The sequence below is a fragment of the Blennius ocellaris genome (assembly GCF_963422515.1).
Source record: "Blennius ocellaris genome assembly, chromosome: 10".
Taxonomy (NCBI): domain Eukaryota; kingdom Metazoa; phylum Chordata; class Actinopteri; order Blenniiformes; family Blenniidae; genus Blennius; species Blennius ocellaris.
Genome location: NC_137659.1, coordinates 15,480,496 through 15,495,547, shown reverse-complemented (window position 1 = coordinate 15,495,547; position 15,052 = coordinate 15,480,496). Strand labels below are relative to the sequence as shown.

Genomic DNA, 15,052 nt, shown 5'->3' with positions numbered 1-15,052 from the left:
CTGTTCATGATTTGTTGGGATTGGATGCAGCACCTCACGACCTGAACAGCAACAGTAGGTACAAAAGATGAATGAATCAAATCAATATATTTGAAAATGTTAAGCACATTTGGTCAACTTTAACAGTTGATCGGTTGTCCAAGTCCCATCTGAGAAAATATCGAGCAATAATGGTGAAGCTGTTTTATTTGTAAAAGTCTGCAAAAAAGAGTTGAATATGACTTTTTGAAAAACATCAAAATTTGTCATTGTTACTGGTTTGCAATTGTCTTCAATGCGTTTGTTTTAATCATTTAATATTGCATCATTAAATAGGTGCATTATGAAGATATGGCAGTTAAAAATTTTGTATTTTCCCTAAGGGCAACATGTTATCAGAGTAAATCAACACCATTCTGTGAAAGACAAGCATTTCTTCCATGCTGGTGTTTTTGTATTAGTGCTCTCTAACTCTACTGTACACTCACTGGACTCAATACCTTCATTCCACAAGTAGCCCTCCATCTCTACGTTGTCATCCCTGAGTCTCCCTCTCAGATTTGTGTTCAAATGTAGGAAGTCCAAGTTAAAAGCCATCAGAAAAAGAAAAAGAAAATCTCATACAGACCCCTATAAAATGCACCCTATCAAAGCAGTAGTACCTCTGTGAAAGGGTCAATACTTTAACCACGTGGCATGTTCAATGACTGTTAAACTAAAGTGAAGTCCACCACAAAAGACATTGTACATTTCATAGGATATTCCAAATTATCAACTCCCACAAATGTGCGGTGTTGTGTCCGTTTATATTTTATCTCTTGTAATTAAATCTGTGTAATTCTAGGAGCCACAAATTGATACAAATCAAGCAAAGTAACTCGATTAAATTATTATGCAACTCCCCTTGCTGAAAGAGAAGCTTTATTCTCAGCATTAACATCTGCTCCCAATTTGCTTTATGTGCTCCACAGGAGGCATGTTTCAGTGTCGCCCCCTGCTGGGTGGGGAAAGTAACACTTTCAAACGTTTTTTTGAGGAGCTTTGTTCACTCGCGGGCACCGTAGTCTGCAAACATCGGTCATTTCAGTGAGCATATCTTGGGGAAAATAGACCCGTTTTTGCCTCTAAAAGGTAAGAATTGATTGTCCTTTACTTGTCTATTTAAACGATAAACATGTGGTCAAAAGCATTTTTGGTGCATTCACAGGAAACGTTACCGTGTGCACGTGTAAACTTTTTGTAAACACTATCACATGCCTGTGACTGGCAAAATAGGTTACTATATATACGTGTAACCAAAACAAATAGAGGAGATTTGTGTCCTTGTAGATAGCGTTTTGGGGTTTTTTATTTGGGGGGGGGGGGGGGGGGGGGGGTTGAAGAAGAAGAAGAAATATTTTTGTGTTTACTTTACAGAGTTCAAAGGTCTTTCAGTTCACATAACATGAACGTTGCAAAATCAAATGCAAAGACGAGGTTCTTGTAGATTTCTGTGTTTTTGTTTTTTTGTTTTTTTTTGCAACAATAGTATTGCCGTTGCACAAGTGATTCAGTCATGCACACTGATTTAATTGCACGAGAGACGATGAGAGCTGTTTGTGTGAGAATGTGTGAGAATGCTCTACTGTTGGCAGTATGGAGGGGGATCCTCTCGCAGCCCTGGCCAGTCCTGCTCTGGTGGTCGATCTGGACAAAGTGAAGCGAAATGCCCAGAGGATGACTGAACGCTGGCAGAAACTCGGAGTCCAGCTTCGCCCACACATGAAGACCCACAAAACCCTGTAACAGTTAAAAGCTCTCCCAACACATGCATACAGATCAGGGATACTCCATGTAATGGATACTGATGAGTTCTCTGTGTTTGTGTGTGTGTGTGTGTGTGTGTGTGTGTGTGTGTGTGTGTGTGTGTGTGTGTGTGTGTGTGTGTGTGTGTGTGTGTGTGTGTGTGTGTGTGTGTGTGTGTGTGTGTGTGTGTGTGTGTGTGTGTGTGTGTGTGTGTGTGTGTGTGTGTGTCCAGTGAGTGTGCCGACATCATGACAGGTGGATCCCGGAGGTGCATTGTGGTCTCCACCCTGGCAGAGGCTTGTATCTTTGCTGACAATGGCTTTGACGACATCCTCTATGCGTACTGTCTACCTCTTGATAAGGTTTGCAAAACTTTTAATATAGCCGAGCCTCTAATTTAATTCTTTACAAACAGATTCTTTCATAGGCTATTTCACCTTCTCAATGAATCAGAGTGGCCCATACTTCCCCGGACTTTGGTGGCCCTCAACACTTGCTTTTGGTGAATACGTGACATGATTTCCACTTCAGTGCTTCTACTGCCACATCTGCAGTCAACAGACATATTTGTTTTCACAAAGACTGGACACACCATGGACATGTCTCCAGTATACCACAGAGCAAACACACAGACAGATATTTACGACTTGGGAATATTATGAGGATCTCATCCAAAACAAGTCCCAACTCATGCTCAAAGGGACTTTTCACAATGATATGAGACATGACGGGGGGGGGATCATCTATAAATGCATCAGAAATGCTCTTGGGGAGAAATGACATAAACTTGAGTTTCACTAATATTTACCAAAAATTTGATAAAAACTCTGACTCATTCTCCACATTTAATATTGTTTTTGTTGGCTCTATACAGATGAAGGACATTTGGTAATTTAACGGTTTCCCTGCTGTCTGCGTGATTTATCAATGCTCAACTTTGTGCAAACATAAACTAACTCATCAGATTAAATTTTTTTGCAACTAATAACAAACAAAAATAACAGATTCCACATATGAAGTGGCTCCAAAAACCATTAAAACATGATTGTTAGTAGTGTTTTTGTTTTTTTTATATATTTATTAGTTTTGACATATTGCTAATAATCCAAATTGATGTTCCTGTTTTTGATTAGGTGGAGCGTTGTGCAGCATTGTCAGAGAGACTGGAGCTGTTCCAGGTTTTATTGGACCACCACGACGCCCTGGAGCAGCTCAGGAGGAGGCCACTGAGAGATGGTCGACAGTGGCATGTCTGGCTCAAGCTGGACTGTGGCAATGGGAGAGGTAAATTGTAAATAAATAAATGCTAAAAACCAATGACGTTTACACTCATTTTCTGATTTGACTTTGGGGTACAGCTGGCGTCCTGCACTCGGAGCCTGAGGCGCTGAGGCTGGCTGAAGCCATCGCCAAGACGGACGGCGTGGAGCTGACGGGAGTGTACGCCCACTGTGGGAACACTTATCACTGTAGGGGAGAAGAGAAGATACAGGCTGTGGCCCAGGAAACCACTCGTTTTACTCTGCAGTTCATGGAAAAGTAAGTAAAAAAAAAATCTTGTCGAGATAAATTTATATGAAATCTGATTAACTTTAAGAGATCTATAGAGTAGTTGTACTGGTCCTGTTCCTCTTTCCTTGCTTATTGCATATCGGCCAAGTATTGTTCTGCTATGGTTGTGGAAGAAGGATAAGAATCTATAAGAGAGGAGTTTCCATTGTAAATGTTATGCAATCACTCATACGCGACATAAAAGGTCTTATATTTTAACATCTTTTAACTCTTTGTTTTGATTGCACCCTCCAGCCACAACTTTACTGTCAGAATTCCCAATTACTCATGGCTGTAATCATCTCAAGAACTATTATACTGAGACTCTGCTATAAGCCACGCACAAGCAGTCAGCACCGATTTAACAATTCAGAGAATTCAGTCAAATATCCCCTCAGCACTTAAATGGGGCTTTTGTAAAAGTAACTGAATTGAACTTCAAATGAATGATAGTGTAATATTATCTACATGCTATTTCTCTAACTTATTATTGTCAAAATGAAATGTACAATTTATCTGTAACTAATTCAAATTGACAAAGTGCTATCTGGAATGAATGAATTTGTAAAAAAAATCTTTGGATTGCTTCCTGGTAGACTTAACGCTGTTGGCGTCACCTGTAAGTCCAGCATTGGCTCCACCCCTTCCTGCAGTCATCCAGTCAAAGACATGGCGCAGCTCAGCGAGGTGCATCCCGGAAACTACGTCTTTTACGGTGTGTGTGTGTGTGTGTGTGTGTGTGTGTGTGTGTGTGTGTGTGTGTGTGTGTGTGTGTGTGTGTGTGTGTGTGTGTGTGTGTGTGTGTGTGTGTGTGTGTGTGTGTGTGTGTGTGTGTGTGTGTGTGTGTGTGAGAAAGTAGCTGCCCCCTATCGCTTGTAACGGCATCATGGACGTAATCGATTCACTAACGGCTGTTTTTTAAGGCATGTTGTCTGGGTTTTAGATGTGCAGCAGTCCATCATCGGCTCCTGCTCCCTGGACGATGTGGCTGTGAGGGTTTTGACCAGAGTCATTGGACACTGCCCCCACAGGAACCAGCTGCTGGTCGACTGCGGGTGGAGTGCACTCAGGTACCTTCACCAATGTTGGTTATGTAAGCTCCTGATTGAGCAGTTAAATGCCTCGCCATCCGAGACCCATCAGGTGTGCACTTGTCTTGCGACCATGTTCAACCTACTTGAACGTTTCTCTTGCTGTTCTTTTAGTCTGGATGGAGCCGGGAAGCTTCCCACTGGATATGCTGTTATTGAAGGACATCCAGACCTCAAGTAAACCTGTCAAGTCCTTATGTTGACCTCAACACTGAACTGAAGTACGACTGGACTTGTGATGCGATATCTCTTCTCCCCAGGTTGTTGTCTATGACGCAGGAGCATGGCAGAGTGGAGCCCCTCTCGGGGCCACTGGACTACAGTAAATACCCCCTGGGCTCTCTGCTCACCTTGATCCCGTACCACGTTAGTGCTCCTTGTTGTCCAGTAAAGCTCACGTTCCACTGTCTCGCGGTCTTCTTGTCTCACCACTTTTCTTTTTTTTTTACATTTCTACAGTCATGTGCAACAGCGATGATGCATCCTGTGTACCACGTACACTCTCAGGGTCGTCTCCTGGGGAAGTGGACACCCACTCGCGGGTGGTGAACGGTGGTCTGACAGCACCTTGTCTGGAGCGAAGAAGGATTTCTTTAAGCAACTAATAAACTCAGCCTCTAATTTAATCCCTGTTGGTAAAAGATATATAATGTCTTTCCAAGCTATGTCAATCTGCTTTAGCAACACTCGTGAATCCCATGTCGTTGTTGTTGGATTATATAGTTTGCTGGATGCTGGAGAGTTGATCCACAGTAGATGGTTTTACACATTAATCCATATAATATTCTCATTTTAACAACTCACAATTCTCATCTTTGTGTTTTAGCTTAGCTTCATGCCACATTCAAAATATTATCACTACTGCTGAACCTTTCTGTTACTTCTGACATAATCAAACGAACAAACGGTGAAAATTCTTCTTTAAGTTTTAGGATAATTACCCTTCTGTAACATGATTTGTTTTTTTCATGTCAAATATGTTTATTTCTCTTTTGTCATTGATTTGATTCCAGCAAGCATCTCTTTCATACCATGGTAAATAAAAGTGCTTGTTCTTATTCCATTGTAGGTCTCCTTCTGTGTATTATGTACTCACTCACTGATATGATATAGAAATGTGTGTACATATATATATATATATATGTATGAATTTTAGAAATTGACACTGCCTTGGCCTTTAAACCAGTTTCCTAAAAAAAAAAAAAGAAGTGATCATACAATGTTATGTGGTATTAACAATGTAAACAACGTGATATTACAGGTGTTACAGTTTAACAAAACATATTGTGGTTTGTTGAGATCATTTTTTTTACAATTTATTTGTCAGTATGTTATGTATCCTGAAACATAAAGTCATGATCAACTCAAATCAAAAGACTTTTAAATCAGTTTTATCGGGTGCATTTTGGGAAATTGAGTTTTAAATGAACGCAGCCTTCTGATTGGTCGCTGTCTGACCTTTCGCCTGTGACGTGGCGTAAAAAACAAAAAGATTTCAGTGTTTCGCGGGAAGTTGTCACACAGCAGCAATGAGGAGGTCCCGGTCCGTCAAAGTTTAAGTTCCACTGTCCTCGTGAAGCAGTGACATCCTCGAGTAAGTTGCAGGGCGGAAGCCTCGTCGCTTTATTGTCATCCGACGACACAAGTTGCTCTCGTGTCGTGCTTTTGTTTGGCGCTCGTGAACTGTTGTCACGTGTTTGTGTTTGCAGATCATGAGCAGGTTGGAGGTGAAATTCTTCGGCGATGGAGACGTCCTGGAGCACATCCTGGACAAGCAGGAAGGTTCGGACACTCGTGCACGTGCAAGAAAATCCTCAGCTTTTGTTTATTTATTTTTTTTCGGAGCGGCGTGCTTGGTGTCTCATCGCCTCTGCTTTGGTTTGTGTGTGAAGAAGTGGAGAGCAGCGGGCGTCACGTGCAGAAGATGGTGACGTTGAAGAGCCTGGCTGCACGGCGAGGGGACAGAGGGGAGGACGCGGAGCACGACGGGGGTGGAGACGGAGTCCTGGGCGAGCAGCATTACATCCAGTCACTGGGGACGAACGACGCAGAAGGTGAACGATGGAGATGTCGTGTCTGCTCGTGATGACGTGTGGTTACGCGACGCGAACCAAAGTTTTGTGGCCCTCAGTCCAGACTGGCAGGTTCACTTTTGTGTTTCCAGGTCTCACTTTTATCTGCAATAACTGCACAGAGTCCCACTATAGTGCTACTCTGTGTTATAAAGCATATTTAGCAAGTCCAGACTGAAAAGCACACAGTTACACACCAACCTGAGCCTGCTCGATGACATCGAGAGCAAAGGGAGAAGAAATTATACTTTACAGATCCCCCTTGGGAAATAATTTCTCTGCATTTAAGCCATGCTATTAATAGTTAACCTTAACTATACATGCCAGGAGCAGTGAGGAGCCACAGAACTAATCTGTTTCTGATCAACAGTTCACTTTCACAGCAGCGGAGAATTAAAATCCAGCTTATGGAAGAGCTTCGCTTGAGGTGGATGTGAAGACGAGAGACATTTATAGGACTTTAAAGAGATGCATAACATTTTTTCACAGACGATGTGCACATCAATATACATGTCGGCACAAACACACACACAGAAGATCTCATTACAGACTCGCAAGCTTTTTATACTGTAATGTAATTTTGCAATCGCACATGAACAAGGTATTTTGCGACATTCATTGCCACATACATTCATATTGAAAGACATTAGCAAATTTACCACCACAAGTAATCTCAGTTTGATCGTTTATTATCCACACATGCCTCTCAAAAACTGTAGAAAGGTAAATTTTTCCACAAATGTCATTAAAACAGTGAAAATTCTATATATATTTTAGGTTGCCTGCACTGAAAAACCGTATAGTTAATGCTTTAATACTTTAATGTTTTTCAACCATAAGCCACAATTATCACAACTAAAAATGCGTTCACTGCTTGAAACATTTTACAAGAACTTGTATTAATATTGAAATAAATGAAAAAGCAATTGACTTTCATAGAATATTGAAATTTGTTGAGATGAACCATCACTGACTGAAATAGCATGTGAGTAATAAGAACATGAAAGGGGATTGAATAGCTCTTTTAATTGGTTAATTAAGTATACGATTGCATCGAATATCCAACAACTCTTAGATGATGCATCAAGAGGTTGTTGAATTCACAGTCTTACACATATTACAGTGTGTTGATGTGTCCCGGCTCAGTCTTTACCGCTATGATATATAATAGTGGTCGCTCTTCAGTTACTTGATGGTTTTGTCTCGACTCTACAGAAGATGGAGATGGTTTGTCCAGAGTGGCGGGATCTTCCATATTCACCTTTCAGAAGGTCAGACGTGGACACAGTATGGCCCAAACTGGTGAGAACCTTGCATGTTTCTAGTCCCGGATGAAGAGGCCGTCTCGCGTTAAATAACTTTGACGATAAATGACGTACCCGGTGCTTAAGCTCCGTGTGCTCCTTCCCACACAGCGAGCGAATTGGCCCGCACCCCTGGGAAGACTGTGAGTTTCAGCTCGGCTCCAGTCGTCGAACCTTCCACTCCCTCTCGAACACGACGCAGTGAGTAAAACTAACCTTCGCCTTGTTTTTGTGCCTTAAAATCTGGAGCCATTTTCATACCAAAGAGATTTTTAAAAAAAAGAAATTTTTGTCTTCTAGACCACAGAAATGAAAACGGGACACCGAAAAGGGTGAGAGGAAATGTTTTGACTTATGAAACTGTGATGACAGCGCTGTCTCTTCTAAAAATGTTTTACTGCTTCTTTTTTTTTTTTTTAACGGCAGAATAAAAAAGTTCAGTTTGTCTCCACAACACCACACAGACTCAGGAAGAGACTCACAAGTGAGTCTCGCATAGCAATTAAAGCAGCTTTACAGTGTTTAAAAAAATAATAATAATAATAATTTTTTAAAGAACTGTAATCGATGCTTTCAGCCCCGAGTCTCCGGTCAGACAGCGACAGTGAGCTGTCACCTTCTGACTCTGAGGAGGAGGAGGATGAGGAGGAAGAGGAAAATGGGGTGGAAGAAGAGCAGAAAGTAAAGAACGAGCACAAGGAGAACTCGAAGACCCCACGAACGCCAAGGAAAGGCTTACCTGCTGCTCTCTACAAGACGCCTGCCAAGAAGAGCAAGAACGCCCCTGAACCCGTGAACCAGCCCAGCATGACCGAGGAGTATTTCGAGGCCCACGCCAGTTCGAAGGTGTTGACGTCAGACCGCACCCTGCAGCGACTACACACCCCGAAACTGGACAGGGTTCGTTCACGAAGCTCTTAAAAGTGAATGAAGCAAACTTAGACCGACGGTTCGGGGGTCAAGTTGTGTCCTTTCTGTTTCTTCCAGGAGAGATTGATCCAACTTCTAGACGGGAAACCTTCCTGCTACGCTAAAGAGATCCAGCAGCTTCACAAGAAGCACCGCAAGCACTTTAACAAGTGGATGTTACAGTTACGGTGAGTGTCGTCGGCTTCCGCCACGCAGCCTCGCCGCCTTTCGACTCCTCGCACTGAACGGAGAGTTTGTGTGGCCGTTGTTCACGCAGGTTGGGCTTCAGTGTGCTCGTCTATGGTCTGGGCAGTAAAAAAGCTCTGCTGGAGGACTTCAGATTGTCTCATTTGTCTCAAGAAATCCACCTCGTGGTCAATGGATTTTTCCCTTCGATTACTCTTAAATCGGTTCGTATTTATGAAAAATGTTGACACGACTTTTTTTTGTTTTATTATTGGATAATCCGAAATACAGCAGTGAATCCAAATGAACTTATTTTTGTGTTTTTTTGTGACAGATATTAAACGCGCTGACATGCGAGGTTCTCGACCATGAGGCAAGCTTCCGAACACCCTCGGACCAAATCCAGTTCATCGTCCAGACCTTCAGAGACAGTGAGTGCGTCCGTCAGCCGTCCCTGCTTCCAGCGGGCGCCGGGTCCGTTCGACATTTGAATCCCGTCGTCCTTGCAGGTCCTGACCTGCACGTGTATTTGATCGTCCACAATATCGACGGGCCGATGCTGCGGGGAGAAAAGACCCAGAGTGCACTGGGGCAGCTCGCATCCCTGCCCAACCTGCACATGGTGGCCTCCCTGGATCACATCAACGCACCGCTGGGTGGGTGTGGTGTCGAGGGGGCGGTGTTGGGGGACGCCGAGCCCGTGTCCTCACGTCTGAATGTTTTTTTCCCCGTGCGCTTCCAGTGTGGGACCAGTTCAAGCAGAGCCAGTTTAACTGGCTGTGGTGGGAGTGCGTGACGTTCCAGCACTACGCGGAGGAGACGTCGTACGAGAACTCCCTGCTGGTGCAGCAGACCGGCGCCCTCGCGCTGTCCTCGCTCACACACGTGCTCCGCAGCCTGACGCCCAACGCGAGGTACCGCTCACTCCGCGACACCAGAGGACGCCGCGCTTTACATGAGACGAGTTTTTTGGTCAATCTGAGTAGGAAACGTCCAGAGAAGTCGGGTCCTCCCGTTTACAACATTAGAACAAATTGGATCAGTGGATCAATCCCATCATGCCTTGCAGTGTTTGTGACATGCACACATTTCCTCACATGCAGAAGCTCTGCAGTGTTCAAGATGGAGGAGTCGAGCCTGTGTCTCTTTTGAAATTGCAACACCAGACAAACATTGTTCGTCGCTCTTTTACGTGATGTAGCAGCCCTGCTTTTTTCTATTTTCAAAACACCGTGCTCAAAAGAAACAATGCAACATGGTTGATTGGATTTATTCATATTATTAATGCTTGATGCTCCTGTCACCATAATTAGGTACATTAGTAATAGTATTTATTATTTGCAGTTCTTCTTTAGTTTTGCTTAAAAGGTTTTAGTTTAGTATTTTTTTGTGTTTATATGTACAACAGAGGTGGACTGCATGGCACCATATTTAAAGCTGCTCCTAGTTTTCCCATCATTGCATATATATATTCAAGGAATGGTCATCACACTGTTTCAAGGGTGCAGTCAGCATGTTTTTTTGGGTTTTTTTTTGCAGGGGAATCTTCAAACTGCTGGTTAATTTCCAGCTTGAAAACAAAGACAATCCGTCATACACAGGTGCATTTTCAATTATTGGAACAGCTCGAAAGTTCCTTTTTAAAAAAAAAAAAAATTTCATACTATGGGTAACATCATGTTTCTCGCTACTTGCAGGTTTGTCATTCCAAGATTTCTACCAGCGCTGTCGTGAGGCCTTCTTGGTGAACTCTGACCTCACACTGAGGACTCAGCTGACCGAGTTTAAAGACCACAAACTGATTCGAACACGAAAGGTGAAATCATTTATTTAAAAATATATGTATATATCTCCTGACTTTGGTTTAGTGACTTTGACCTGCAAACCTGTTGCTTATGGTTTCACTGTGTTCACAGGGAGCAGATGGAGTGGAATACCTAACTGTTGCTGTGGATGCAAGCACCCTGATAGATTTCCTGGAAAATGAGGGAGACTGAGGAAAAAGAGACATATAAACTGAACTTTCATGCAGATTGTCAATGATTTATTAATGAATATGAAAGTTGTCGTTTTGTTTTTTTTACATCTGACTATCATGACACAAACCAACCTTATATGCTCAAGAAATTAGAGCATTTTCACTCCGTTCCCTCAATGTAGCACTCTGACATCTTTGTAAATAAAGCAACGAAAAGTGAATGCACCGTTTATTTGATAATAGAAATACATTTACATTCAGCAATACATACATTCTTTTGCTGTTTGCCATGCAACTACAAAAAAAAAAGTAAAAATTTGAGGACTTGTCCTTGTAGGAAACACAAATACTATATATATATATATATATTACAAGAAAGAAGATTAAGGGGGAAAAACAGATCCTGAGTGTTAGGTGACTTTAGTGAAATGAAGTAAAAAAGCTTTGCTTCGATTGTGTGTAATGAAACATCAGTGCTGAATGTCAACCGTTTTCTGCATTGGCTGTGAATCCTTCAACGTTTGTGAGTCCAGTGCGTACATCTGAAGTCTGTTCTGTGTCGCCGTGTGCACAATGTGAAGCTCGTCTTCATCCAAATCCCTCAGCAGCAGCAGCACTGCGTCAAGTGTGTGTCTCTGAAAATGGAATTGAATTAGTTTGAGTGAGAATCAAAAGTATTTAAGCATTGTTGAAAAGTTTTAACACGACTATTGAAAGCAAGTGTACCTTATTAATTGATGTCTGTTCTCTGGTTGATGGAGAAGAAGGAGAGGAGAACTTGTCTCTGGCGAGGGGCTTCATTCCCAACTCCGCTCTTATTTTGCTAAATGAAGCAAAGTGTATTTTGCTATTACTCGAGTGTCTGTCAGTTCAACAACAAACCGTTGAAAGTCTGTGATTTGAAACCTACTTGGTCTCCTGCATGTTGTAGTTCAGCGGGTCGATCTCGGTCTCCGTTTCTGCCAGTCCGTTTGTGGAGAGCTGGTTTTGAATGGTCCCCGGTGGTGTGGTGACCTCTTCACCCTCCATGAGGGCCAGAGCAAGTTCATCCTCTGTCACGACTACACACACATACACACAAAACATTGTACTTTCATTTGAGTGCATGTTTTACCAAACCGGGATGCCGACTATCGTTTCAAAAGGAGGACTGAATTTTGAACAATCATTTCCAGACTTGCACAAACACCCACCTTGGTTGTCAAGTTTCTGGAGCCGGGGCAGGCAGCGCAGCACGGTGAGCCGGTACTGGCTGGCGGGAGCCCCACAACAAGGGTTCTCGGCCACCCACAGCACACGCAGGCGAGTCAGCGGACGCAGATGAGAGAGCTCGGAGAGGGATGGGATCATGTTCCTCCGTAGGTACAGCTCACTCAGAAACAGACAGCCGGACAGGGGAGCAAGAGACGTGATGCCGTTTACACTGCAAACAGACAATCCAGCAGTCATTGGTCATCTCAAATTACTCTAAAGATATTCCAGTGCCATGTTGGTATCAACTGTGTTGCAGGTTGATTTCGTTTTGGGAGGTGTAGGAGAGCAAACCGACCTCAGAGTCAGTACCTCGATGTTGGGCATCTGAGAGAAGATAGAAATCTGGGAATACACACGTGCACAGAGATCTCATAAAACTGGATTCGAGTGTCAAACGTTTCAGATTGAGTGTCAGTACAATAGAGGTTTGAGTACTCACGTCTGTCAGGTTGCATCCCCTGCAAAATTGACACGCAACTTTACTACAATTGCAATACGAAGATAAGTCTGCATCTTACTTCAATTGGGTAAAGAAACAAGAAAAACATCAACACTGCAGAAAAGTAAACACTCACCAGCAGTTCAGCTTCTTCACGCTTTCCAAGTCGGAGGCCTTGGCCTTCGCAAGAACCAATTTCCGCGTCAGCTTCATAGTATATCACTAAACATAAGTGTAAGTAAAGAATATTTTTACTGACCTATGTGTTCACAGACCAGAAAGGCTACGTTCGGAGGGAGAAAGTGGACAAACATTTCATCTCAGCTCGAGCAGCGGGACGTTGTCATACGCCGCAGGATTGCGCATGCGGGTTGCTAACAAAGCGTCCTTGGTAACGGGGTAATTTGTTTCCCGTATAATATTACTTGGTATAGTATAGTGTTGCCTTTTCATCGAATAGAGAACATTTTTAACTTACAATTTTTGTAAAAACTGCAGTTTTTATATTAGAAGTTAATTCTGTTGGGACCACATATCCCGCAATGCACCGGAACGGAGCCACTAAATCGCGCCTGCGCGTTGAGTACTTCCTCTTTGGACCTCCGTCTCCTCTGAAACGATGGTGAGCTGAAACTGTCCACCAACAATCCACGTTAATCCAAGTTATCTGCAGCGATTATCGATATAAACACACATCCAGATGGTTTGCGGGAACCGTGTTCTTTTGACGTTACCACTATCTGCGTGATGCGGCGATTGTTTAAATAATAAAGTGATGTTTTCATGCCCGGTCGACACAGAAATGGCTGCCGCCATTGAGCGTAGAACCGGGCGCGCAGTGCCGCACTAGTTTCATTGAATTGACGAAACGTGGGTTTTGGTATTCGAGTCTGTTTCATAAAGGTGAAACATGGTGTTCTACGTAAGGTTGTTATTTTCCTCTAAAATCGGACGAAGCAATATCGAAATAGGTGAGCAAGCTAGGTGGCTAACGCTGGAGCGGCTTGCACAAACCTGTTGGTTTTAATCAATTAGTCTCCTTTTAATAGCTGTTTTCACGTATTGGACAACTATATATTGGGAGTGACGCTTTGCAGCTTCATCCTGTGTGTTGGCAGTGTATGTGATCGTGGAAGAGGCCTGTCTGTATAACTGCATGTTTAAAAAACCTGTGTAACTCACTGTGTTGTCTCCTCCAGGCCAAACGCACCAAGAAGGTGGGGATCGTGGGTAAATACGGCACCCGTTATGGTGCTTCGCTCAGGAAGATGGTGAAGAAAATTGAAATCTCCCAGCACGCAAAGTATACCTGCTCTTTCTGTGGCAAGGTGAGGATGAACCCCAGGCCACACTGAAAAGGCCTCACATGTTTCAAACTGTCAAAAGCGATGCAGTTTATTTCTGTAGGACATCTGGATGCAGGTCAAAGTTCACTGTTGTGTTGTTTTATTTGCAGACCAAGATGAAGAGGAGGGCTGTTGGTATCTGGCACTGTGGGTCCTGCAAGAAGACTGTGGCCGGAGGTGCTTGGACATACAAGTAGGTTCTCTTCTTGTGACAGTCGTACGGATGTTGATATGGTTAACAGTGCATGTCTGTAGGATTTGTCCTTTTCTGATGATGTTGCAGTAAATTAGCATTGCCCATGTGAGAAGAAAGATTTGGTCCATATTTAGACATTTCAGTGGACATTAATGTTAAAGAGTTTTGCATACAACTGTGAGACAAATATTCGTATGATCCGGGTTTTACTTTTCAACGTTTAATATCTTCCAGCATTGACATGTATGAATAACTTGGATTAGGCTTACTAAAAGAAAATATTAATGTTGGAACTGTGAAAGTAAGGTGTCGTTGCATTGTTTGCCAAAATCCTATCCCGTCTGTAAATGGAGTATCGAGCTTCTCTTGTGGGTTTAGGAGCTTCACCGAGACTCATCTTTGACCAACTCCTGGAGGTCTATGTTCCTGAAAACTGGGTTTCTGAAATCCTGTTTTTTTTTTATTGTTCGTTTGTTTTGTTTTTTCATTGCAGCACAACATCCGCTGTCACAGTCAAGTCTGCAATCAGGAGACTGAAGGAGTTGAAGGACCAGTAAACCAGTGCAGAGCAATCGCTGGTGGATTTGGGACTTTTTCTATAATTTAACCGACCTGGACATGGCCTCAACATCCAAAAATAAATCGGTCTGGAGCGGAGCTCTTGTGTCTTTCTATTTTATTTTAATTTCTAATCGTGTGACTCTGAATTGCACTCTCATTGTGAGGAGGTTCCTTACACAAATCCATCTCTTTATTCTCACTTCAAGTGTGAAACGGGATGTCAGATTGGGTGAGTTTATAATCCAGCTGCATGGAGCGTGGCCGTATTTTTCATCGCTTGATGGTGGAGAAAGATTGTATCAAACTGAGTTATGCATGTTTGATCATAGATCATGGGGGGGGGGGGGTGGCGTTGATGAATACTTAAATTAATATAGCAGAGGTAGAAATCGTCTTGAGTT

The 15,052-nt window shown here is 42.9% G+C and overlaps 4 protein-coding genes across 5 annotated transcripts; 3 read left to right on the top strand and 1 right to left on the bottom strand.

Moving 5' to 3' along the window:
- The first annotated feature begins 10 nt into the window (after positions 1-10).
- LOC308135759 (D-serine dehydratase) lies at positions 11-5,431 on the top strand. Its single transcript, XM_080503863.1, has 11 exons — positions 11-54; positions 951-1,110; positions 1,614-1,760; positions 1,997-2,126; positions 2,898-3,048; positions 3,123-3,303; positions 3,912-4,030; positions 4,259-4,385; positions 4,521-4,583; positions 4,667-4,772; positions 4,866-5,431. Exons 3-11 carry the CDS (start codon positions 1,615-1,617, stop codon positions 4,953-4,955), a joined length of 1,113 nt encoding a protein of 370 aa, XP_080359989.1. The 5' UTR covers positions 11-54; positions 951-1,110; position 1,614; the 3' UTR covers positions 4,956-5,431.
- Positions 5,432-6,118: 687 nt separating this feature from the next.
- On the top strand, positions 6,119-10,904 carry orc2 (origin recognition complex, subunit 2; the record flags this gene model as incomplete). Its single annotated transcript, XM_080503973.1, has 15 exons — positions 6,119-6,188; positions 6,299-6,460; positions 7,694-7,780; positions 7,894-7,983; positions 8,083-8,114; positions 8,209-8,266; positions 8,360-8,682; positions 8,770-8,879; positions 8,969-9,101; positions 9,212-9,308; positions 9,387-9,533; positions 9,620-9,791; positions 10,417-10,478; positions 10,575-10,693; positions 10,794-10,904. The coding sequence occupies 15 exons, from the start codon at positions 6,119-6,121 to the stop codon at positions 10,872-10,874; spliced, it is 1,743 nt and encodes a 580-aa protein (XP_080360099.1). The 3' UTR covers positions 10,875-10,904.
- A 248-nt stretch (positions 10,905-11,152) lies between these two features.
- On the bottom strand, positions 11,153-12,896 carry cfap410 (cilia and flagella associated protein 410). Of its 2 annotated transcripts, XM_080503994.1 has the most exons (7): positions 12,685-12,888; positions 12,549-12,567; positions 12,405-12,451; positions 12,049-12,278; positions 11,766-11,916; positions 11,582-11,678; positions 11,153-11,490 (listed from the first exon to the last, which is right to left on the bottom strand). In XM_080503994.1, the coding sequence occupies exons 1-7, from the start codon at positions 12,759-12,761 to the stop codon at positions 11,326-11,328; spliced, it is 786 nt and encodes a 261-aa protein (XP_080360120.1). In that variant the 5' UTR covers positions 12,762-12,888; the 3' UTR covers positions 11,153-11,325. The 2 variants fall into 2 exon arrangements, with proteins under 2 accessions (XP_080360120.1, XP_080360121.1); XM_080503995.1 differs by lacking the exon at positions 12,549-12,567 and having other exon boundaries at positions 12,405-12,433; positions 12,808-12,896.
- Positions 12,897-13,131: 235 nt separating this feature from the next.
- On the top strand, positions 13,132-14,747 carry rpl37a (ribosomal protein L37a). Its single transcript, XM_080503124.1, has 4 exons — positions 13,132-13,170; positions 13,748-13,876; positions 14,005-14,087; positions 14,584-14,747. Exons 1-4 carry the CDS (start codon positions 13,168-13,170, stop codon positions 14,645-14,647), a joined length of 279 nt encoding a protein of 92 aa, XP_080359250.1. The 5' UTR covers positions 13,132-13,167; the 3' UTR covers positions 14,648-14,747.
- Positions 14,748-15,052: the final 305 nt, after the last annotated feature.